The sequence below is a fragment of the Betta splendens genome, chromosome 2, assembly GCF_900634795.4.
Source record: "Betta splendens chromosome 2, fBetSpl5.4, whole genome shotgun sequence".
NCBI lineage: Eukaryota > Metazoa > Chordata > Actinopteri > Anabantiformes > Osphronemidae > Betta > Betta splendens.
This window is the reverse complement of record NC_040882.2, coordinates 6508191-6533529: the sequence shown is the minus strand read 5'-3', so window position 1 is coordinate 6533529 and position 25339 is coordinate 6508191. Positions and strand designations below refer to the sequence as shown.

Below are 25339 nucleotides of genomic sequence, written 5' to 3'. Positions count from 1 at the left end.
TCATGCTGTGATGTGGCACTGCCAACATGCTCGCTTGCTTTGTGCATATATGAATTTAAATGACTTGAAGCCATACAGTATATTAATGATAACACAAATACATTGAGGTTTGCTGTTGGCTAATGCTAGTTGGTTTGTATTTACAGTAACTAATATTTCTAGATTACGTTTTTCCTCCACAGTCCCATGTTTTCACCATCTCACTTTGGGCACACACACCAGTGAAAGGTCTATTTTGGTCTGTCTTTCATGCACGAGACGTTGCTGGCACAGCATTGTCTCTTGGTGCTTCCAGTTTTTGGTATCTTCTCAACTTTGAAGCACCAAGGTTTTTATAGAGTGTTTTCTTCTCGGTTTCAATGATTAAATCTCCCTCTGTAGTGCTCTGTTTCTCTGGCTCTTTGTTCCTCGCTCTGTCTGTCTGAATTGTAAACCACGGGGAAAGAGAATTTAGTCCATCTGTCCCCTCCAACGTGGCTCTAACATCCTGCTGGGACAACATGGCAGAAGCCCAAACTCACTGTCCTGTGCCAAAGGGATGGGCGCGCGCGTACACATACTTGTACTTGTTCCACAGATACGGCAGCTCCGCGTACATGCAACGCACACCACCCACATTTCTCAACATTGATTTTTATTAGAAACGTATATTTGATTACAAACCTTCTTACAGATGAGGTTTAGGTTTAGGCCTAAATCGTTGACTTGACTAAAGTCTCAAATTTCTCCTGTTTTAGCATATTTAAACAAAGATGTGGGAATTTTCTGCATAGTGTGAACTGACTGGAAAATTTACCCCAAACACATTTACCAGGTAATTGTTCAACGCCACCACAGATATATTTAAAATGATTTAATACCATGATCATCTGATCATCAAAATAAGAGCAAGACCTCAACACCAATCAACCATTTCAATCAATTATGAGCTGATTAAATATCAAGTGTAAAATAATGTTTTACAGTCAGTTAATCAAGCAGTTAATCCAAACATGACCCAATGATGAAGCAAAGATGGTTTAATATGAAATATCATTCTATATGTCTATCTAAGCAAATTATAGGTACTTAATAGAATCTAAATGTACATTAACAAGTTAAAGTCACTGTAAATATGAAATGTCAGAAAGGAAAACAAGCAAAACCAAAATGACATGAGCCTCAGCTGGAGATGTTGGCAGATTGGAGTAGTCATTAGTTGAAACACTGGATTTGTTCGTCTCAGTCAGAGTTGACATCCCCTCTCCGTCTCATTCTTCACAGACAGGACCAGGAACTGGGTAATGTGGTGGCGGAGCCGTCGTCAGAGTCCAGCTACGTGCAAGCAGTGGACAGCGAGGGCGTCCCTCTGTGCCTGTCCTGCCAGCGGGCCTGCTCCAGCGCCGCAGACGCCTGGAGCAGCAGATTCTGCAGCCACAGGTACCGCAGCTCCGAACAACACGCTGTGCAGCGATGGGAGGGTAGTGGGTTAAATCAGTTTGTTTCAGATAGAAACGATGGCCCTCCCATCGGCTGCTATCTCTGGCAGGATGTCAGTCAAAGAAAAGCGTATTTATTAAACTTAAAATAGTTTTTGTGGGATTTCTGTCCTCGGTGCTAAACCCCTCCCATCTGGCAGACTTTAATTATGCTTAGAGCTTAACCCATGTTTGAGCCAACAAACGCAGAAATACTACAGTATAATCTTGACTTTTCTAAAAAAAGATGCTTTGTTGTTCTTTGACTTTCTTTGGTTTTCATGGTCCTGCTCTCATAATTGCCACATTTTATGGCCACTGTAAAGAATATTTATAAAGAACATTTGTGATTCTAGTTCAGTCTGTGCGCTGTCTTCCTGCCCTTGAGTCCGACACTGCAGCCTCTCCTGTGTCTCTCATGTGTTTGGCTAAATACTAAAGATGCCTGATGAAAACGTGTTGCGTCTGTGCATCCCCTTTTAGTCTGGCTTCCTTTTAGGCTAGAAATTCAATTTCATCAAGTGGTTTTCAAGATCCAAATTCGGGTCATTTGGTCAAGGTGAGACACATCTCTCCTCTGTACCTGGATGTTATCAGCTACTGTAAGAAGAACATTTAACTGCACATTTCCTCTGTTTGTGAAATAACAAATTCCCGCTGGTAATAGTCTGTAGCAGTGTGAAGATTCCAGCCCAGATGTATTTATTTCCCTTCGCTCGTAGGTGTCAGGAGGAGTTTCAGTTGCGCTCCAACCAAACATACATGCGCTCAAGGGTGCTGGAGGTAGAGAAGGGCATCTGTCAGCACTGCGGCCTCCACGCCCACGACCTGTTTCAGAGGGTCCACGATGCCCCGCCTTCCAACCGCAAGGAGATGCTGGAGAACACTTGGCTCGCCCAGCTGTCACTCAAACAGGTCAGAAATACTGTGAGTGAGTGAGTGAGTGAGTGAGTGAGTGAGTGAGTGAGTGAGTGAGTGAGTGAGTGAGTGAGTGAGTGAGTGAGTGAGTGAGTGAGTGAGTGAGTGGGCTGGTTGTACAGTAAACACAAAGACAAGCTCATAATTGTCTAACTTATTTATTAGACGTACGGTATCAAACATCTCAGCAATAGATGTCAGCTTTGCTAAGATCCGTCTCCTGATGTGAGATAAATAACTGACAGGTTAAGCCATTTTTTTCTCTTAGTGATCGTGCAAGTGCAAAAATAAATCTCCCTGTACTCTGCATCGCACCCACCTACGCACGCACGCACGCACGCACGCACACACACACACACACACACACACACACACACACACACACACACTGATCTGCACTCCAAGGGGCCAGCTCCCAGTAAATGGATTGCTGGGCCCATTGATTTTCTTCCTAGTGCCAGGCCTCGACCAGTAAGCCTGTTTGATTTGGTTGGCTGTTATCCTACAAAACCACACACACACATAACCACACACACACACACACACACACACTCTCACCCCCTTCCCAGTGCCGCTGGCAGCAGCATCAGTGCCGATCGATGCGCCGAGCTTTAGAGGAAACAAACTCAGCCACATGATAAGACGCTGCAGCGGTGAAGGAGCCTCGAGATTATAGGCTCATTCTTTTGTTCATACGGGGGATTCCGGTGTGTGTGTGCGTGTGTGTGTGTGTGTGTGTGCGTGTGTGTGCGTGTGCGTGCGTGGGGCCCGCCCTTTATGGGTATCTTGGGGTCCATGTGGTGTGTGGGTGAGTGTGTCGGTATGAGTGTATTGGTATTGTGTGTGTGTGTGTGTGTGTGTGTGTGTGTGTGTGTGTGTGTGTGTGTGTGTGTGTGTGTGTGTGTGTGTGTGTGTGTGTGTGTGTGTGTGTGTGTGTGTGTGTGTGTAAACAGAATGCTGCTGTCTGAGTGTGTAGTCACGTCCGGTGTTTTAAGGTGCACAGTTCTGGCACAAAAGCAGGCTCAATTGACTGAAATGTGTGCGTCACTGTGCGGGCGTGTGTGTTTGTGCGTGTAGAGATGTGTGAACTCTGCCCCAGTGAACGAGCCTGTTCTTTAAATCTTTTGGGATCAATTCTCTCTTGCTGCCTTAATGTCAGCAGAGTAGCTCTCAAAGCGGGGAAATGGATTTTTGGCCCTGAACTCTTCTTACGAGTCTTCCTTCCCTCTTTCTAATTTCTATTAATTCATACATTAATCCTTTATAATTCCAGGTCTGTGGTTTTTAGTCTGTGCTGCTTTCATTCTTCTACTGTTTTGTTTCTGCCCTCTTCTCTTTCTGCCTCTTTTATTTACACTTATTACAGTTTTTTTAAAATAAAGCGAATGACAATAATGGCACTAATAGTGGAGTGACCAGGTCAATTCTGAGGTGTTGTCTTTGTTCCACTGGGGTTCAGTGACCTGGTCCTGTATAGACAGGAGCACTCAGGTCCATCAAAGTTGTAACATTTCATTTGGGCTTAAAATGTCCCTCGTGCTTTCTAGTCAGATAAATTAACCGGTGCTTTATAGTTGAGGTAACCACTAAAACCCATTGCCAGTCTGTGCAGTACCCCTCTGATCTACAAAGCTCATGTGACTTATTGTAACATATAATATTTTGCTTTTCTTTGCTCACATTGGCTTGTTACAACTGCAGCAGGTAGATAAAATTAGCAATAAAAACTATCTAAAGATATTAAAACACATTCATTAATAGAAGGTGAATATTCAAACTCATCTAGCAGAAGTTGATCAGCATTGAGTTGGGATATTTAGCATGTTTGGAGTCCATGGAGAAACGCAATCTCCAGATTTGTTTTAAACAAAATTCAAATTTAAATTTAAATACAATTCCATAAATCGTTGAAAATCCATTAGATTTCTTTGAACATATGCTTTACAAAGCAAAACAAAACAGGCTTAGGGAGAGAAATTGGGAGATTATTTCCAGATGGTGTCTAGGTGTTGCTGGAAGTGTTGGCACACTCACACCTGAAGCTCTGAAACTAAATGCTCTTCTGTCATGCAACCGCATGACTTTGATGTGTTATAGAACAAATCAAACAGCCGAATTCTCCCTCATTCCAAATATATCATGTAAAAAAGAAATATTAGTACATCACAGAGGTGGTGATAAATACAATTAAATAGTGTAACAATTAAAATATGAAATAATAATGTTTTGGGCGGATTCTTGTATTCATGGAGTTTCCCATGTCTTAAATATATAAAACACACTCCATCAATACAAAGTTGACTGAGCAGAAAAACAAGGAGATAATGACCAGTCAGGTTCAGTGTAAAGTTTACAGGACATCTCCAGGCAGCTTGCTGTTCCCTGGCCACAGTATCCAATAATATTAAGACGTTCACGGTCGATGGAGCTGTACCCAAAGTCCCTGCATGGCCTCAGGAGGGAAACGGAGCCCAGGTTGAACAGAGGGAAAAAGTTTAAATAGTGGAAAAAGAACCAAGAAAAACTGAAAGCTGACCTCCAGGATCAAGGTCCAGCAGTGTTCAATTGCACCATATGTTGCCTGGTCAATGACGGTGGACTCCATGGAGGAAGCTCGAGGCAGAGGCCACTTTGAAACAGTCCGTTTTAACATGTTGTTGTATGTTTTTCGCGCATGTTTTCAACATGCGCGTCGGGGAGGTTGTCCTTCGAGTGAAGGAGGCTAAATTAATATTTGGATTAGACACATCGGAGTCAGTGATGCTTTCAAAGACTAGAAAGCCGTCCCTATTGTGAGACATATGAGGATCAGTGGTGCTGTGGGCCTCGGGTTTGGCAGCACTCAGACATCAGAAGATTATGGAGATGGTTTACAGAGAAACACGTGTGAGCGTCCGAGAGCTGCGTCTCAGTCGCAGGCTGTGGAAGGAAAACACCGGAGCCTCTGCTAAGTCCTGATCTTTGATCGCTGCCGTTGTCATGTGGACAATTAAAAGCCAAGTAAAGGGCTTAGGAGGCCGTGTCCTGCTGGTCCCTTCTTTCCCCTGTGCCATATTTAACCTCCATTCTTTGTCTGACAGATTTCCAAGTGTGCACGTGTTCTGTTTTTTTTCCTACAGCAATTTGGCATCTGATGGAGATGAATAATATGAAGTCAAAGTTGATCCTCATCGATTTAGTGATATTATAATTTTCATCAAATGGTCTTCTACTCGTGGTGACACGCTTACATGAATATGGGGATTTCGTGCCTCTATCGGAGCAGTTTTCTGTTGTTTGCCTTCATTATTTCCTTCAGTGGATGGATGCGTCCTGCTGTCATGTGTACTCATCCAGACCTATTTGTTTTTATCTTCTTTTATTGTAAAGCACATTGCAGAAGTGTCCCTGTGGTACTGAGATTTGTTTATTATGAACGTGTGTGTGTGTGTGTGTGTGTGTGTGTGTGTGTGTGTGTGTGTGTGTGTGTGTGTGTGTGTGTGTGTGTGTGTGTGTGTGTGTGTGTGCGCGCGCTGTAAAATAACAATTTTAGGTGCCGCAGCCACTCGGAGAAAGACATCCGTTCAGAAATTAACTTTAGCATAGATGGATGGCTAGCGTGGGCCGCGCAATCATCGCTTGTTGTCGACACTTTGGAGCAATATGAGAAAACATCGGCGGGGAGTAAAGGTGCCGAGACGCTCACTGCTCTTTTCTGTGTGTGTTGGTAGCTGAACGAGATGATCCGGGCGACGGTGGAAGGGGATTTTTGGCAGGTCGACCACATCCGGCCGGTCTACAGCGGAGGAGGACAGTGCTCCCTGGACAACCTGCAGACGCTCTGCACCGTCTGCCACAGAGCTGTATGTGCACACTCTGCATCGCTGCACCCATAGCAACAGCTTTCAAAGCCAAAGGGCTCAAGGGGCAAAAGCAATTTGTCTAACATTTAAGGTGCACGGTAGATAGACCTCTGCTTTATTTCTGTATAAAAAGAGAGGCCCATCGCTCATGTTGAGGATCATAAGTGGTGGCAGTAATGTGATACATGGTCAAACACATTGATCAAGAGTCATACCATCCTTCACAAAGCCATATACTGCCTGTAATAACATCACATGATACAGCTGTATGACATGTTGATGTATAGTATTTGGAGCTAAATGCTGTACATCTGTCTTGGTAACATTTTCCTTCTTGAGCTTCTTGAGTCAATATTTCATAATCACACACCATTCACATCTTGAAAGCAGAGCTGATCTGAGAGCAGAGCCTCTTTGTAACCCGAAATGTGCTTTATTTTCACGGCAGCGAGCGCGTCTGTTAGAGTGGGTGTCAGCTTGGACGGAGACGCTCCGCGCGTTGACGTATGGGAACCGATACAGGGCACTGCGCGCTCCGATAAGGGGATCCTCTCGCTGTTTATGCCGCCACTCAGACACTTTAATCTAGAGATGCTCGATATATTGATCTCGGTTTTCTCTTCAGAGACGGCTGCAGATTTTAACCTCTTACATCATGTTGCATTTTTTTTTCCCCTCCACAGAGGACGGCTCAGCAAGCCAAAGAAAGGAGCCAGATGAGGAAGAATGTCGCGGCGTCCAAGGTTGCGTCAGACATCAGCAGGTTCTTCGTGAGGAAATGAGAAAGCAGGAAGGTTTAGTAAGGGTTGCATAGGTGTTAAACGTCCTGATTCTAATTGCCGAGTCCTCCCTAGCTTGACTTGTAAAAGGCTGCGTGAAGACGGATCATGTTTCATCACAAGCAAAACTCACGTTAAATTACTGCAGATGCCAATCACAGTCTCAGATTAGCATTAGAGGCCAGAAATTGTTTGCGTCTTGCGGAGAGCCCCACTTTCCTTCTGCCTAACTTACCCGGAGCACTGCTGCCGTCCTGTTGAACTTCATTCCCACGTTCAAAAAAAAAAATTGTGACGACTGCATCAAATGCAAATTCCGCCGACTCCCCTCTCGTCCCCGAACCGTCACAACTGCGGTGGTTTTGATTTACGACGGCCCTCGTTTGCTCGGGGCTGAAATGGGGCAGGTTGTTTAGAGAGATGCTGCTATTTTAGGAATTTGCAAACTTGGTGGAAAAAGAGCAGGTGAGAGATAAATTGGGGGCTTTGTGATTAAAACTCCGCGGCGGAAAACGCAACCGAGTGTCCTCACTGACAACAAGTAGCACGTTGAAGATAGATTAAGGCTCCCACGTGAAATAAAAACCTATTTTCATCTTGTTTCATGTTGCCACCTTCTGTTCCTCCTGTGCTTTACCCATGGCTTGGACTGTAAATACACCAAGACGCTGTTTGTTCTGACAAGCCAGCAAATTGTTTCATCGCCTGAAGTCAGGAACATTATTGTCCATGTCCACGCATCTACCTCCTCTTCAGCTGCGCTTGATGATCTGAGCAGAGCTAAAGTCAGTCAGGAGGGCTATGTTTAGAGAGATGGAGAGCAGAGTTACTATGGAAACAAGGCTCCGGGTTCAGCAATGTCGGGAATATTGAATCTGTTCTTGTGAGAGTTATACAATGAGCCAGACAGACATCAGAAACTCCAATCAATATCAGCAGGTTCCTGTGAAAATGAGGCCGCCGCATTCCTCCACGGCGGAGCTCGACTTTCCCTCACGGCGCCGATGCCTCACCGTCGACGTCACGAGTGTCGTCATGTCACAATTTGTCTGTCTGTCAGTGGCGTCAAACTCCCAGCTCAGCAAATTCCGCCGTCGCCCGGAAAGTTTCACATTTTTCCTGACAAGCCCAACTTCCCTCAGCCTATCAGGCGGTGCCGTCGGAGCCACGGCTGTAAACTTTCTCGGAGCCCATGTGGGTGCACGTGTGGGTGTGTGTGTATTTCCCCTACGGCGGCTCCAGGTCTCCACTTAATAAGACCGTTGTTCCTCTCCTGTCCAAACCGACAAGCTTTGTGAGTAATGAACATCTCCCAGGCAGCCTTCCAACAACAGCAGGTTTCAGTGTCAGTCCCTGTCAGCAGCCAATGACTCTGATCTGCTGTTTTATTACACCCAAAAAGTGTGTGTGTGTGTGTGTGTGTGTGTGTGTGTGTGTGTGTGTGTGTGTGTGTGTGTGTGTGTGTGTGTGTGTGTGTGTGTGTGTGTGTGTGTGTGTGTGTGTGTGTGTCAGGGAGAGACGGAGTATACAATGCGTGTGTGTTACACAGACAGTGTGTGTGTTGGCAGATAAAGTGTACATTGAAGGATGAAGGACGTGCTGTGTGTGTTTGTCACATGGAGCCATAATGAGGCAGCGCCCAGATGAAGACGCCTCATGTTCCTCCCCGAGGATCCGCTGGGTAAAGAGCAGCGCCGCGGCCGCGTGACACCGTTTGCGTCGGACAACTTATGAGCCCGGAGGAGAAACTTTCCCTCTGCAGGTGATGACAGTAATAAAGATGGACTCATGTCGGCCAGCGAGGCTCGCGTGTTTGTTTTAGAGACAGCACGAGAGGAAAAATTCACTTCACTTTTTCCATCAAGTGCAATCAGCTTCCTTGCCTCGGCGCCGCAGCTGCGGAGACGTTTCAACAGGTTACATAGCAACACAGCGTACAGTCGGCGTCACGCGGCCAAAATTAGCTGAGCAAATATGTAGTGGAAATAATCACATATCGTTAGAAAAGTCACGGCGTGGAGAGAGAGGACAGGCTGCAGGAGGAGAAGTGCTGAGAAAAACAGCAGATTAGTCCACCTGTGATCAGACACACTCATTTACTCTGATACTGAAACTAACAATGAGTTGAACCTGTCTTCTTTGGGTCATTGCCATAAAACTGACTGGGTTTCCAAATACATTCACAGACCACATGAGAGAATTAGCGTCAGGTCGAAGAAGTCATTCATGTTAAGGTTCAAGTGTACTTGTGTTAACATGAGGTTACATAACCGTCAGTCTTTGTAGCTGTTTGCTTCATATCATTATTTTACAAACACTCAAATGCAAATGGGAAATTATCAATAAAGGTTTAAAATCACAGCCAAACGTCCCCCTTTACATTGATTTTATGCATTAAAACATTCACAGATTTGGGGCTTCGTGTTCCTCATTTGTACACTTTGCATACGTAGCACAAGCCTTAGAATGCGCACAGGTTCAGTGGGCTCCACTCCCACTCGATGTGGGTCACGGCACCTCCAGAGGCCTCGGCAGCGCTCCTGGGCGTCAGCGCTAAATGGAGCGATAGATTGAAATTGCTGTAACTCAATTCCGTTGGAAATTCTTCAATTAGCTTCATTGTTGTACGTATAAAAATGACAATGGTGGGTTTCATACCAATATTGTGTCCCTGAACAGTGGGTAGGCAGGACCAGCTGTGGCTTTTTAGGGCTTTGTGACATGAAAGTGTTTGAAAAATGCTGTTCCAACTGGGCAATGTTGGCAGTAAACTATACAAATCATTCATAATCCAATCATCATTTGCATTCAGAGAGTAAGGTGATTCCGTTCCATTGGTTATTCCATTTCAGCCTCGCCTGCCCTCATAATCTACTTTGGCCTTTTCAGCTGAAGGAAGTGCTTCTACAAACCCAATCTTGTGTGACAGGTGTGATGGAGAAGGGCCAATAAAAGGCGGCGGCGGCGTGCGGCCGCCGGCTCCCCGATCCGTGGCGACTCCTGCTGCGGTTTGATTCCTGGCTGCCGCGCGTTCGGCTGTGATGCCTCTGTGTGTCTGACCCTCCCGGCGGCGCCGGGGAGGCTGAGCCCCGCTGAAAAACACCCAGCGCTCCCTCTGTCTGGACAAAGCACCTCTGATATGTTGTCGTTTGTTTGAATGTGAAGTGCAGAGCCTCATTATAGCGACGCGCAGACCTCCAGTCAGTCAGAGCGCGCCGTCGCTTGCATTCTAACAGCCGGGGCCGGCATCGTCTAATTGAACCCCGGAGTCGGCGCTTAGGAAGCAATTCTTGGCTTTAAGCAGCCACAGCCGACGAGAGGCTTTTGTCTTTATTGTCACATTATCTCTTGGGATGCTGATGAGATGATTAATCATTTCCTGCTGCATCCTCTGCCGCTCGCAGAAGGCTGGCGCCGCTTGACAAAGCGCGACGCCCTGGGTGGAGGAAAATGGTATTATGGCCCAGGTAATTGGTGGAGGACCATCATTCATAAGCGATCTAATTAATCTCATTAAAACACCCTCTCTGGTTGATGTTTCTGGAGGATCACCGCAGCAGAAGGTGTTTTCCAACGCGGGCTGATCCATCCTGATGACTGTCGTACGCAGAGAAGCAGCAGCTGAAGCCAGCGACAGAAAATCGATACAAGCGTTGTTGGGTTTTTTTTTTTTTGTGTGTGTTCCACGCGAGGCTACTTCCTAATGTCACTCGGCGTAGCGGCGGCAAAACGCCGCTTTCTCATTGCTCAGCTGGAGGCGGCTTTGGCGGAGTCCAAATTCTATTTATTCAAGATGGCTCCCCCGGTTGTCTCCCAAGATGCATAGCACGCCGAGGATTAGGGCCCAAAAACGCAATCAATTCACCCAGCAGGAGATCAGGGGAAATGACAGATAAGGTTCTTAGCATAATTCATACAGTTCCCAATCTGGCTGGGATTAATGTACGTCCTCGCCCGTTCGCACGTCGCCGCGCGCCGGGCTAAATTGGCTCTTCATGGGGCCCATTACAATCAGGCTTTGTTTGGAAAAGGCTCCCGCGAGCGCGGGCTCTGACCACCGAGCGGCCGTCCAGGACTGATGTAATCTCATCTAGATTGTGCCGCCGTTAACGTTTCGGGCTGCGTCAGCACATAAACGCTGGGCGGAAGCGCACGGCGTTAACAGCCCGCGCCGCTCGGAGCTGGAAATGTTACAGGCCTCGTAAGTGTCCCGGCCGCTCTTGACACCGGAGGAAGAAAGCCACAGTGGGCTGCAGCGTTCCCGCTTTCACATGCACTCTGTTCAGATGATTGAGGTTAAAAATGGAAAGCTGAACAAAACGCCCCCCAACAAGTTTCCTTTTCATGGGCCTTAAAAGACGCCTTTTCATCTTCCATTTCATTTTGCAGCCATTGATCAGCCATCTTTCATAGATTGCTTCCAGACATCTATTCAGGCGCCGTGTCACCGCTCAGCGTGCCTCCATTTCATAGCCCTTAATGGCAAGGTCTGGCTTTTGTGCTCAGATTAAAAACCCTAATCCCAATCATTTCAATCGACTGTAAATTTGCAGGAAACGGCCTTTGTTGACAGAGTTGCGCGCTGGCGCAGGAGCTGGGCGGGTTCTCCCCTCGGGATTGGGACGGGACTCGTCTCTGCTCGTTGGGGGGCATTACTCGCTCTCCCATCGGAGCGGGAGCCACAAAAAGGTCACGTCAGCGTGGCGACGTGAGTGACAGGTCCGGGGCATCATTACGGCGGCGTGGAGGCTGTGTGTGAGCACCTCTGGTCACCTCGGGAGCACGGATCCCCGCCGCGCTGCCGCCGGCCTAATGAGCGCGGGCAGCGCTGCTTCTAATGAGCAGAGGCCAGTTGCCACCGTCTTCCATCAGCCGCGTGCGCCGTCGTTACAACATCCCATGATGCCTTGAACACGGCGGCCCCCGTGTCTCGTCATGCATCGATGCGGGGCCTTCGGATCCGGAGACGGGAACCTGCCAACGCGTCCTCGATGCAGATCCAGAGCTGAGACCTCAGCTTTGGGCTTGATGTGATATTTATCCACACCTCTGCAGTCGCTTAGATCACGTGACGGCATGTCTGGACAGATTGCACCAAATAAATCAAAGCCAGTTTCAGTCATTTCGGGAAAATATGAACAGTGGTTGCTTGTTTCCAGCTGGCAACACATTTTGGATCGCATCTACTAAAGCAGTCTTTTTTTAGTTCCAAGTCAAACATTGAGTGAATTCCTGGCATATCAACCTGTGAAAAACAACTCTTGATAACTTATTTTTTGGTGGCCGCCTCTATGAATTTCCTATTAGACCGTGTGTGATGCTTCGTGGGTCCCAGAAGGAGCGATCACCTACTCGCACGCGTTGCAAACCGCCCTGTATGTAGAACACAACCACAGGTTTGCAGCCATTACAGCGTATTAGACAAAATGAGGTCTTGTGTCCACCTTGAAAGATCACGTTCTCACCGGAACGTTCCAAGTCTCTGAGCGTCTTTCAGCGGCTACTGGTGGACAGATTGCCTTTGGTCTCAGCAACAATTGATTCGTCTTTGGTGGAGATCCAGATCTGGGAGTTCTGCCACTAGATGATTATCACCTTGCAGCCATAATTATAAAGCGAACAAAAAAAAAACCCATACAGACTTGATTCCAGAACTTTTGGGAGAACTTTTGCAGAGGCCAAGGAATCAGTCTGAAGTGTTAGGAACAATTTGTTGGTGGTGTAGGTTTAGCGAGCGGCTCGGCGTTGGTGGAGCTCACTATAGTTAGTCCAATTATCACAATCAAATCAGACGGGAAGGAGACACCTTTTCTTAGCAACAAACACGGCTACTCGCGTTCCACAAGCCTATTGGCATTTACGTTAGCACCAGGGTAATTTAAAGGTGTAATATAAGTCAGTGTGAGTCCTTTTGTGCACTTAATAAAAGCCTGCTCTAATCATACGCAGGAGAAGTTACTGTAATTGCTGTGCTACGAAGGCAGCGTACGCCGTTTGCCTCACTTCCTTCTGAGATTAGGAATAAACAATGCAGAGAACATTCCCAATCGTCCTCAGATCAGTTCAGACACAATCCTAGGAGGCGGCGCTACACGCCAGCGCTAAAAATACGCGCGGCCAAGGGAAACGCAACCGCGCCGTCATCCGTCTTTCATCACATATGTAAATTTGACTTCACACTGATGCAAAGCCTTTTATACCTGTGTCACAAATGTCCGTTGGAATGTATTGATAAGTACTTTCACAATTAGCTGTTTGAGTGGGTGGCGTTTGGCCACTCAACCGTGGACATCTTCACACCCACAGCACTTTTTTTTTTTTTTGTATATTCAGTAATGCCAATTTCTCAATTACCGACTGAGTGGGTTGGTGCAAAAGGGGGGAAAGTTGGCTATGGCGACGTTCGCCACCAGCCCACACAGAATTATTCCGTGTGATGATATAAATCTTATTTAATTATGTGATAGCGGGCAGGTTTGCCAGCCGTGATGAAAGGAGTGTTGAGATCTAAGCTACCTGAGACCATGAGGGATGGTGTCACATACAGAGCTGATGCTGCGTGTGCTGTTTATATGAGGCCACACAGCGCTTCAGGTCCACGTCGGGTGCTCGGTCATGGACGTTCTGATCCGTTTGGTTGTTGGACAGTCTACACTCACCAGGAATCAGTAGCAAGACGGCACGTCAGGGGCTGCGTGTGAAAAAATGTGCCCGGGAGAAGATGTTTGTGCGTTGTCAGGCAGGTTTTCTCTGCAGGGCCACGTTACAGCAGCAGCCTCCTTCCAGGTTTTAGACCGAGCTGCTGTAATTAGCTGCTGGTTGTAGCTTTATATATAGTGTAGATATGAAAATGGTGCAAATGATCTCATCTAACCCTTCTATTACTACAACCAGTTTAATTGCCATAATCATGCTCTTTAGCTAATCTTACTATTATCATACTATAAATGTCAAATGCAAATGTAGAAGTGGGAGAGTGGTGATGTCACGGTCACAGAACATCTGGATGGTCATTGAACGCATCTGTTTGAGACAGAACGGCCAAACAAGCTCCAGAGTCCAGCCAGAAGTTCCGTCCTGGCAGCAGGAGCTTGACCTGGTTCAGACCTGGTGCAGACCTGATGCAGACCTGATGCAGACCTCATGCAGACCTGGTGCAGACCTCATGCAGACCTGGCGCCCAGAGAGGCCTCCACAGCCTCTCCTTTACTCAGACGTCCTGTCAGCTGTGAAACCTGCCACTTCCGTCCGTCACATTTACACAAATATATAAAAATATCCAGCGTGGAAGCTCCTATTGAACAAAAACCTATTTGAAGGAGAGATTAATTCATGTGATTTTCCTCTCCTTGAATTAGCCTCATTCACGAGAGCTGCCCATTGTTCTGTCACTGCTTTTGAAAGGAAACACTGACTATTATTTGATCTGTGAACTGGTTTACGCCGTGCATTGCTGCAGCACATTTCTCCGTGTATCAGGCAAGCTGTGCCTCTGAATAGATCAGCTGCGGCTCCGGCGACACTTTAATAATGTCTGTTGGGAGCGTTGCTTGTTTTAGCCTCCAAGAGGCATGAAGAGAGAAACGAAACGATGGATGCGGCGTTCGGACATCACACAGGAACGGCTTTGTGTTCGTTTGTGTGTGCGCGCTACAAAGACGTGCATAAATACGTCCAGACGTAAAGGAACATATGCGCTGGAATGAGTCACCGAGTCCTCATCAACTTAATGAGAGGCTGAAAAAAATGGAGGTAAGAGAGAATAAACCTGCGATGGAGGAATCATCCTGAAGCAGGTGCATCTTTCTTCCAGAGACACGCTGGGGGTTTGTGTTGTTACACGTACACACAGCGCTGCGTTCAGGGACAATAGGAGTCTTGTGTGTGGTGTCATTCATTCATTCAGTGGTTGTCCTGTGTCAAAACTCTGTCGGTGAACAAAAGTAAAGGTTAAATATAAATACATGTAAATCTATTTAGTTCTTTTTATCCTCCGGGGCTGCTGTGCTTCTCTGGCACCGCAGGTGTAAAAAATGTTGTTAGCGATTTTCATTATTGTGTAATATATTTTATGAAACCCCCTTAGTTATAGAAGCAAGACACTATTATCATATCTCCAAACCAGCGTCACTATTTTCATCTGTGCTGCTTCACCTTAAAATATCAATAAACCCTTGGCAGCACCCCCGCTGCTTCAACCCTGCTGCTGCGAGCGCAGAAAACCAGATTTCTATGCTCTGTCGACCCAAATCCAGCTTTGGAAAGCTTCAACTCCTACCTTTCCAATTCAGCCTTCTCAATAACCAACTCATCCTCCTCCTCATCCTCCCACCAGGCCGCGTAATCCATAACGCTTTGTTTCCGCGCTACGCTGATGACACCCGGCTGAATCTCCCACAGAACCCCTGCAAATAGAATCAAACAGGACGTCCTCCGTCCTCGGCGGGTGCTAATTACGCCGCGTCCGCAAACAAGTTGTTGGCGAACGGGTCGGTCAGCGAGGCAGGAGGCGCCCCCAGGTCGTCTCAAGAGTCATCAGACTCCATTTAATTCCCTTCCGAATTTGACTGAAAGCTCTGACCTCAGCGCGTTCTCCTTCTGAACTGAAGTGCCACCTGCGGCTGCTTGATCGGCTGCGCGCATTAACAGGCTTCCTATGAACAACGCAGCTCCTTGAGCCGCACAAAGCCGTCTGGCTCTTTGTGGCTTATTTATTCCGGGTGCAGCCGGTTGCCCACGAAAGGCCTTCGCCGAGAACAAGATGCTCGAGCCAGACAGAAACATGCAATTGTATAATTCAAGGAGGCGACTGACGAGAGCGGCTTCTTGTCTCGTTCCTCCTTTCATAACAACGTTAGCAAATATCAAGCTGTGGCCCAAACCTCCCAGTTGTCAGCCAGAGACTCAGATCTTAAATGACATCATTGTTTTCGACAGACTGACTTAGGTTTTGTCCAATTAAAACATTTGCTTCATGTTTATGACCATTGGAATGAATGTCCCTTTGCAAAGAGCCATTTTACTTTATCCAAAGACAAAACTGTTTATTTTTCAAAGCTACAAGATTCAGTTTACATTGCAGATAAATGTATGTACACAGCAATAGGTGAAAATGAAGGAAATCACTAAATCGATGAAACCACCAACAGTTTCACTGCTCCTGCTGTGGAACGACTGTAAATGGACGTTGGGTCGTCATATTTCTGGGCATTGAGTGGTTGCACTGAGCTCCCAGTCGTATACAGGCGGATGCCATGTTGGAGAAAACACAAAAATACATATGATCATTATTATTATTACCATGATTAACATCATTAATCCTTTCAGTCTTTGAGGCACTGATGACAAAAGCCATAGCAGAGTATAAACTGAACCATTAGGAGGAAAATAATTATTAGGGTAGGTATTTTCTTGGTGTTGTGATTGCAGGGTCATTATGCTCTCCCTAATGAAACAAACCAGCAGAGAGCCTCCATCTCGGCTGTAGCCGTTATCATCGCCCTTCAGAGAGTATAAAAAGGAAAACACTTCAGCTGCAGGCTAATTAAAACCAGAGAGGTCTGGATGAGGAGGCCAAACAACCCACACAGGTGGCGCTCGTCACCGCGCGTGTTTGTGTGCGTGAGCTACTGTAGCGCATCATGTTTATGCATGTCTGTATGTGTCTGTATATGTGTGGGTGTGTGAGGAAGCAATTCATGTTTTCTTTTCCTTTATTTGTGTGTGTGTGTGTGTGTGTGTGTGTGTGTGTGTGTGTGTGTGTGTGTGTGTGTGTGTGTGTGTGTGTGTGTGTGTGTGTGTGTCAGAGGTGCACGAAACGTCAGCGCTGTGTGTGTGTGTGTGTGTGTGTGTGTGTGTGTGTGTGTGTGTGTGTGTGTGTATGTGTGTGTGTGTGTGTCAGAGGTGCACGATTGTTAGTTGCTTTCCATTCATTTTAATGGTTCCAGCCTCCACCGCTGTCGCGTCATTCTGTTGCTTCCACCACTGACAGGAAGGACCTGGTCGCTTTCATGTGACAGGACCCTGCTCAAATAGGCCATTGGTGCACCATAATTAGTTCAAATGTCGAAGCTGGTGAATTATTGATGATTGGGGACGAGTAGGGAGGAAGACGTTTCACATCAGCGCTGTGTGTGTGTGTGTGTGTGTGTGTGTGTGTGTGTGTGTGTGTGTGTGTGTGTGTGTGTGTGTGTGTGTGTGTGTGTGTGTGTGTGTGTGTGTGTGAGAGAGAGTTTTTTTAAGCTGTCTACTTTTACAGGACAGCTGGTGCTGTGCAGTTCCCACCACAAACATGAATCTCTGGTGTTCGGGCCGCGAGAGGATGCATTTGCATCGGGCGGAGAAATAAACTGGGGTAGTAAAGGGAATAATTACAGGGGGAAACTGTGAAATAATGTCTTGTTATTCACCAGGAACAGCTGGATGGAGAGAGCGTTGCAGCGTTCTTTTTCTGGCCAAGTGATAGAGGAATACCTTAGCACTAGTTGGAAACAAAACCTAAACCTCACATGAAGACAGAGGCTAATTTATGCTGCTGCCAATCACTGCATATAATTGCGCTACCATGGCATAATGGCAGCGCAGGCCCAGTCATTTTCCCCCTCTGGCTCTATCTGAGGTACTTAGAAGGGTTTCCATCAGCTCCTGATTTTTCAAGAGAGACCTCTCAGACAGGAATGACAATGGACTTTCAATGGCTTATAATTATGCCACTTTCCTGCACAATTTCCTGGCCATCATTTGCATTAAGACTCATATGAGTATAAGTGCACCACATGCTGCTCTGCAAAGGCCTTTTGATCAACTCCGCCGCTGAAATTACCGAATGCCGTGACACTTCCTGGAATGTGTCTGAGCCGCCGCCATCTGACAGTCATCTGAATCTGTTAATTAGATGGAGCCAGTCCAACGTTGGTACAGTAGCGACGCCGGCGCGTGTGATTGTTGTGACCGAGGATCACAAACTGTGCAGAGCGGTACCTTGGATTTATGGCGTGAACGCCAGCATCCTTGTTTTCCTGAGGTTATTCAACACTGCTCCTTGTTTGATGCTACTGGATGCTGGCGCTGCTGGCGCTGCAGGCCAATGGTAACACTGCCATCTAGTGGACGCCCAGCAATAAAACAGCTGTCAGGTAGAGTATCGTTGTATGAGGGCTTTTTGCTGTATATTAGAATATCCAGTTGTGTAAAACAGCTGCCAATGTTGCTTTTCATGTCCCACACAACAGTGATGCACATGATGCTGTTGTGTTCCTATGCATTTGCCCGAGACAAACGTAAGAAAATTGTCTTTCAAGATATAACTTAGTCGTCCAAGGTTTCATTTCCTGCTGAAGCAATCAGGATAATGATGGTCTTTGTGTCTGGGAGTTCTGCCTGCACGCGGCTATATACAGTATGTTCCTGTTCCTTGAGTTGTAATTAGAGCTTGGATGATGTTTTCCTTTCAGATGGCTCTTAATTCTGGGATTTGTTGTATGCAAAAGCCGCTCATATCTCTTTCTCTCTGCAGATTCTCTAGCAGTAGGCGTCTCTTATTCAGCTCGAGAGGTAGCTGAAAATAAATCATCACCCTCCCACCAGTAAGCGAGAACGTCCAGATGGTTGAATTTTCACTGACGTCCTCCCGCTGAATTTCCCCATTGTCTTCCATGCTAAAATTAGAAGGTAATACTTGGTGAAAACGCTGCGTCTGCTCTGAGGGTGCTAGTTAATTATCAGGAACTGGATTTATGTTCCACCCACAAATGAACCGTCGACGCTGTATTGTGCGAGAGTTTAAAGCTAAACCTTCAAAGCTCCTTGAGAAAGGACCAAATACCAGGTTTCACTGGCGTCTCTTACTAGAACAAAAGGAACATGCAAAGTGATTCAGCTGTTAAATAAGATGATTTGGGAGGAAAATCCTGTTGGGAAGCTGCTGCGTCAAGTGAACTAAACATTCTGCTGGAGCAGCAAGTTAACATGTCTTAGGCACGAGTACATGACTAATTCAGTACATTATTAGGGCTCCACTGAGCTCTCAAAGTCAAAACAGGGGCTGAAAACATTTGGCTCCTCACAAAATGTGTGTGAATTGAAGTGTTCAAAATGTGTCAGAGTCACATGCAGACAGTACTTTTTGATGAGGTGCATTTTGACAATTATCAAATTGATTGTCAAAACGTTTGTTGTATATAATTTGTATAATTAAAATATATAAATCAATCACCAAAAAGACTAACTCTTTTACACTAGTTTAAACTCAAATTAAAGGTCCATCTACAACAGTAGTGAAAAATTTCAAGTATAATAAAAATGAACTTGCACCAAACTAGATTTTTTCGTCGTTCATTCGGCTTTGCAGCAGTTCCTCCCCGACCTCACATTTTCAGGAAATCAAAAACCATGGAACAGTGAATCAAAATGTTTTACGACAGAGACTCGAACAAAAATTCTGATGTGTAAAATCACCTTTACACCTTTATTTGGGCTCCCAATACACAAATTGTGGATATGTTCATCAACACAGAATCTGAATGGAGGAAAGTTCGGACTGATGCATTAAATCAACAGTTCTAAACCTGAACTACAGTCCTATTTACACAATTTCATTTTAGAGATCTGTATTTTCTGATAGTTAATAACATTTATACTGAATAGCGATTGACAAGGTACAATCACAAGGCCTTGTTGCAATTTTAGCCGATATATCTTAAATGCACTTTCACAGCAGATGTAACGTAAACTTCATTTTGTAGCTCTATAATGAGTTTGCACATTAAGTTCAGAAGTGGCTTTGGAAGTCCCAACAGACCACATACGGAGCCCGACTCCCCTTTGTATTGTTTTTTTGGAACCATTGATCCGCTCTGAATAACAAGCGGGCCCGGTTTCCTAAGACAGACACCAAAGTTCTGCCCTCTTCGTCAGCAAATAGACGAGGCGATACATCTCCACAACTACAGGTAATAAAACCAAACAGAGGAAGATTTGTTCTTATCTTATATTAAAAAAGTTCAAGACCTGAGATTTTTAGTTGAACATAATGTCTTTAACATACAACAAAAGAAAAACATTGACTGTCTGTAAACTGTCATGATGGCTGCGCACGCTAGCAGTCTTCCCTTCTGTGACTGAAAACATGCACAATTAAAACCATAAATGTAAGTTCGCATTAAAAAGAACTTTTAAAATCCCATTTTTTTCAGTCACATTCTCATAACTTCTAATGTTTTGTTGCAAGCTAAAAGTACACGGCTCTGCGCATATAATTTTACATTTCTGACAGCGTAACAAGAATCATCAGCGTGTAGACACAACTGAGGGCGATGTAGAATTCAGATAACTTAAGACAAATAAATTCATTTTTAAAATTCTATTAAACATGGTAATACCTTATTCTAGACAACACTGGGGATGGTCGTCAAGGGTTACAAATTCATTCCTTGGGCACTTAGTAAAGAGTCCAGCATGTCGAAAGTGTTTTTGTAGTCAGTGTGTTGGCCGTTGGCGGTGAGCATGCCGTTGGTTCCGTCGTGACCGTGGTGCTCCATCATCCTCTGGCCGCCCTCTGACGAGTAGTGGGACAAAGTGAGGCCTCCTTTGGAGCTCCTGCTGCTTTTAGACGAGTGGTGGTGGTGGTTGTGGCCACTGGCGTCAGAGTGAGGCCTCTTACGGGACAAGCCAGAGGAGCTCCCGTCGTTGCAGTGACCGCCAGGGGCCCGTACAGTTAGTGAGGTGTCTATTGTCCCTCTGTTCCCACCGAGGGCATATGAGTGAGAGTGACTGTGTTTTGAGTGACGGTGGTTGCTGTGCTCTTTGTGCTTGTCTTTTCCAGACACAGTCCCACCGTGCTCCGAACCCCCGTGGCGCTCTGAGGAAACCTTGATTCTCATCTTGAGCTCCTCGCTGGAGGCCGAGCCGTTCTCTGCGAAGGAAGGAGGCAGCCGAGCCTTTTTAGAGCTCAATTTATCCCTGCGGCTGTCGCCCGACTGGCCGGCCTGCTGTGGCTGTGAGCGTTTCTTGTGGTGGTGAGAGGGGAGAGCTGAAGCAGGAGCGTACATGTCTGTGCCCGGCTCCTCGGTTATACCGTTCTGCAAGGCCAGCTCAGCAGCGTGCTTCTCTCTGTACTTTTCCAAAGTCAAGACTTTCTGTGGCCGTGAAAAGGCTGCGGCGTTCACACCAAGCTGCTGGTGTTTACTGCTACACCCGCCTGCAGCTTTCTGTTCGTGTTTGATAAGTGTGAAGTCTGAATGAGGAGGCTGGGAGAACTGGTCATAGTCGCAACTCTTTGACTGGTCGTTGAGCGGCTGGTAGGAAGCGTATCCGATGCTGTTCAGGGAGGGCATGTCTGTAGAGTCTGATGCTGAGGTGGAAGGGAAGAAGGAATTGGTGACACCTGGAAGGCTTTCTAAAGACGTCCCCTGGAAGGCACTGTCCACTGTCTGGCCATCCGTCTTTGGCTTTTTAGCTGCTTGAATAGCCTATAAAACAACACACAAACACACACTGGTGTGGGACACTGACTCTCAGCAGTGAAGCCATAGGCGTGCATTACCGCCTTCAACTGTTCATCTGAGTACTATCATTTACCCTCCAGTTTCGAATTCTCTTCAGCCTGCTGGGCGTCTTCTCCAGAATCTGAAGAAACTCATGTGTGAGTTCTAAAACATGAAGACATCAGTACAAATAAGTTTAGTACCACACTCCTATCAAAGGAAATTTATTTAGTTTTAGTACTACGTGGATATTACAAACTGAAAAACTAGCTCCTACCATCCAGCAGCTGTAATGTTACGGTGCGATCCACATATTCCCACCAGTGTTTGTCATCTGTAGACACTGGGATTTCCCAGTTGGACCATTTACAGGCCAGGTGGATGCAGACACATGCAACAACTGTGGGCCTATACTGCAGGCAGAATGTGGTGAGGTGTAAACTGCAGAAGGAGACATGAAGCACAGCAGAAAGGTCCAACTGTTAACTAAAGGGGTTCATACAAATATACAGTTTCAAGTAGCACTGGATCATTCAAACTCATGGTTTCACATCACATACACACACTGCCTTACCTCATAACTGGAAGAAAACCTATGTTTGTTAGGACATGTTCCTACATGTCTGAATGGGACATACATATGGTAATATAGACACAAATACACTTAACCTGTATTAGGCCTTTTCCTATTACTCAGTTCAGATTGATGTTACAAAAAAAAAAAAACATTTAAACTAGTTTCATAGTAATAGGAAAATTTAACTCCTTGTTAACTTAAACCATAGTGTTTAATACAACATGTACATATTTAAAGTGTAAAATTTGTAATTACGATATAGATTAAATGATGAAGAATAGAATTTTTTGATAGTGAGTAGGATTTAGGTTTTCTAAGGTTAGTTTCCCCTGCACCCTAAATCCCAAACTACACTGCAAACTGCCTCTCCTGTCAAAACAGCTGAGAACATGGCTTTCAGATTCTGGTGTTAAACTACTACTAGAATTACATTTTTAGGATCAGTTACTGCTACATAGCTCAGCTGCTTTTAGGCTTTATGCTGCAACTTCTATATTTCATGTTTTGATTGTCAGTCTTAAAGGTTCTCTCAATAAGGTGTTAACTTATGTTAATGAAATTAACGCCCCGGGGTAACATCCTGTTGTAGTAAAGGATGTACAGCTTGTCATTAAAACTACCGTTTTCCTTCTGAAACACTAAATAAGAATTCAGTTTGCAGTCTAGTGTGGCGTTTCATTGTTAGCATATTTGGGGTGGGGGAAAGAAACAAAAGAATTAAATATTAAAAGAGAACTATAAACTATACTTACCAAAACACTTTATAAGTTTAAGAATCTTTAGGGGCAATCTATATTCAGGCTACCGTTTGACTTTTTTTTTTTAGACATGTGCACTCTGTACCAAACAACCTTGAGAGGTAAACAGCACCACTACACTCCACATTGTGCATCCAACCCCTATGTGCCAACACAGAGCCCTTGTACAATACACCGCACACAGCAGCCTGGCCGGTACTTCCCCACATCAGGGGTTCCCGAGATCCAGGTGCAAACAGGGCGTTGGACACAGAAAGGGGGTCCCTGCAGGACAGGAAGCTAGTGTGCCATTACAGTGCAATAATGGGAACAGGATAATAACCTGTTGGTAGCCATGAAATAGGAAGTCTGTGCCAAATCCTTGCTTGCTGTAAAAGAAGAAAATAGACTCACTTACTAAAATGAGTTAAAGTATAAAACAGCATTCACATTTTAAGATTACAGTTCCTGTAAATTTAAACTGAGAAGTACCACTAATGTATAAATGAATAAAAAAAAACATTATACTCAGTGGTTACGGTTATTTGTTTTTAAAAAGTGAGTGAGAAAACGTGAGATAAAAAGTCATACCTCTCACTAGCTGGGAACACCTCACGACATCTGTGTGTGGGTGATCAACTGTTATTTCAAAACCTGCAAGGCATTAAAGGAACATGACATTTATTAAAAAAGAAACAAAATTCGAAGTTTATGATTTAATCTATATTTTCGGTTTAGTGCTTGTTTATTTTTGCTGTTAGCTGTTTGGGTAAACTATGAGAGCAGCCATTGAATCATACAATACTGAAATATACAGTACTGCTTAAAGAAAAAACACTCACCCAGTGTTTGTAGCACTATTGTTTCCAGTGCTACAAGCTCTTGTGCCTGCTGCTGGAATGCCTGAAATTGATCAACAAAAAGGATTTATAGGCCACATTCCACCAGAAACAAAACCTTTATATCAGATTAATCACATTCCCACAGAATAAGAACCTCCTCTAGAGGACAAACAGTGACAGTAGTGGTTAACCTTCATCTCGGAAACGTTTGCTTCTTAGGCAGTCTACTTACATTGCTCTTAGTGTCTAGGGCAGGCTCCTGTGGGTTAATGCAGGCATGGGCTATTTTAATGACATGCTCCAGCTTCCTGGGCTGCTCTTCAACTTTGGCTGCCAGGAACAACGTGGTCTGAGAAATAATCTATAAAGAAAAGAACTCGGTCACTTTGGTCACCTGGTATCACCACCACTGGTGACTATGGTATCAGCTGGCACAGCTGTTATACTTACATTTCTATGGAACTTGGTAAAAGAGTGAATCATATAAAATCTGTGCATATATACTATAGCGGTGTTAATAATCAGTTGGGAGCTGGTTGTGTGGTCAAGGAAACTCATGGACGACATACAGCAGACAGAAACTCAAGTCTTAACACAGACATTAACACAAATACTGGCACATTAGCATCGTGCTAACATTAAGCCAAGGGCTACAAACGCGTGCGGCTAAATGGTTAAAACGAGGCGACGATTAAAATGGCTAGCTTCGACTTGTCACGTAACACAGGCGTTTACTTACAACGCGGAATTTGGCTTACAGTATCAATGTTATCAGTATCAGTCACCGTTAATCAACGGTAACACCCCACACAAGGCTAACAATAGATTGTGTAGTCTTAAGATACAACAATAGCTAAGCTAGCCAGCAGGCCCAGAGCCTTTAGCGAAATATAGCTAAACATGGGGTTAGCTAAACTAAACTATCGTCTCATCGAAGAGGAAGCTGTACTTGATCAAGTCCGATTCAAAGCATGTTATAAAGAGGTTATATTAGCTAAAACAAGCTATGGGGCCCTTGTGCATGCTAATGCTAGCCAACCACCAGCCGGTTTGTCTCAACATTTCAGAAAGGATACACGTTGAGTCTCTGGCCTATATCTTGGATCAAGTTGGCGGCCTGCTGTCGATACGACAGCTCCCTGTCAGCCTCTATTCCGCAGCGTCGCGACGGCGTGTTTTCCAGCTGTTCCCGGGTGAAGAGCCATTTCGTAGAGGGTCCCCGGTGCACCGCCATTACGCTCCCACAGCCAAGCCCGACGGCGCTAGCATCGGGAGGGAGCGAGAGGACAGGGGTACCGGAAGTACGACCTAGCTTAAACCGGTCAACCAGATTTTAAACAGCGCCACCTGTGGACGAGGGCGCGAATAACAGGCGCTGCTGCAAATTGCTGGGGTCATGCTTTGTATAATATATTCACAATGTGTTCAGTCATATTTCTAACAGTGAAATGTATATATTTACATCTTTAAGCAAAACTCTTAAAAACGCGCCTAATTTTTTTCACTAGATTTACAAAATAAAATTAAGCAAGTACAGTAGAAATGTCAGGATTATCCACTAGAGGTCACAGCTATACAAACTTTAGAGAAACCTCTATTACGTTTATTTTTGTCAGTTGTATAATATCTCCATGTTTTGGATACTCAATGAATATATTGCTTTTTTTCTCAATCACAACCACAATCTAAAATATCATAGATGAC

The 25339-nt window shown here is 45.3% G+C and overlaps 2 protein-coding genes across 8 annotated transcripts in view; one reads left to right on the top strand and one right to left on the bottom strand.

Moving 5' to 3' along the window:
- Positions 1-9357, top strand: part of zranb3 (zinc finger, RAN-binding domain containing 3) — a 65084-nt gene extending 55727 nt beyond the window's left edge. For all 5 annotated transcript variants that reach the window (XM_055513170.1, XM_055513172.1, XM_055513168.1 and 2 more), the window contains exons 19-22: positions 1264-1419; positions 2180-2372; positions 6086-6217; positions 6901-9357. In XM_055513170.1, the coding sequence (XP_055369145.1) occupies positions 1264-1419; positions 2180-2372; positions 6086-6217; positions 6901-6999 (580 nt within the window). In that variant the 3' untranslated portion in view covers positions 7000-9357. The remainder of the gene's footprint in view (positions 1-1263; positions 1420-2179; positions 2373-6085; positions 6218-6900) is intronic.
- A 10076-nt stretch (positions 9358-19433) lies between these two features.
- Positions 19434-24942, bottom strand: LOC114848624 (cyclin-T2-like). 3 transcript variants are annotated; one of them, XM_029139295.3, is made up of 9 exons: positions 24712-24936; positions 24086-24167; positions 23868-23996; positions 23636-23696; positions 23385-23447; positions 23137-23182; positions 21757-21920; positions 21574-21644; positions 19434-21464 (listed from the first exon to the last, which is right to left on the bottom strand). In XM_029139295.3, the coding sequence occupies exons 1-9, from the start codon at positions 24867-24869 to the stop codon at positions 20412-20414; spliced, it is 1827 nt and encodes a 608-aa protein (XP_028995128.1). In that variant the 5' UTR covers positions 24870-24936; the 3' UTR covers positions 19434-20411. The 3 variants fall into 3 exon arrangements, 2 of the variants coding, with proteins under 2 accessions (XP_028995128.1, XP_028995138.1); XR_005897393.2 differs by lacking the exons at positions 19434-21464; positions 21574-21644 and having other exon boundaries at positions 21782-21920; positions 22809-23182; positions 24712-24942; XM_029139305.3 differs by lacking the exons at positions 19434-21464; positions 21574-21644 and having other exon boundaries at positions 21777-23182; positions 24712-24942.
- Positions 24943-25339: the final 397 nt, after the last annotated feature.

Excerpts from the sequence above, each read along its gene's own strand:
- LOC114848624 (XM_029139295.3), bottom strand. The coding sequence starts at position 24,869 with ATGGCGGTGCACCGGGGACCCTCTACGAAATGGCTCTTCACCCGGGAA. Across the intron at positions 24,168-24,711 it reads ATAGGCCAGAGACTCAACGT|CTCCCAACTGATTATTAACA; the intron begins GTATCCTTTCTG and ends CCACACAACCAG. Across the intron at positions 21,645-21,756 it reads AACATTACAGCTGCTGGATG|AACTCACACATGAGTTTCTT; the intron begins GTAGGAGCTAGT and ends TTCATGTTTTAG.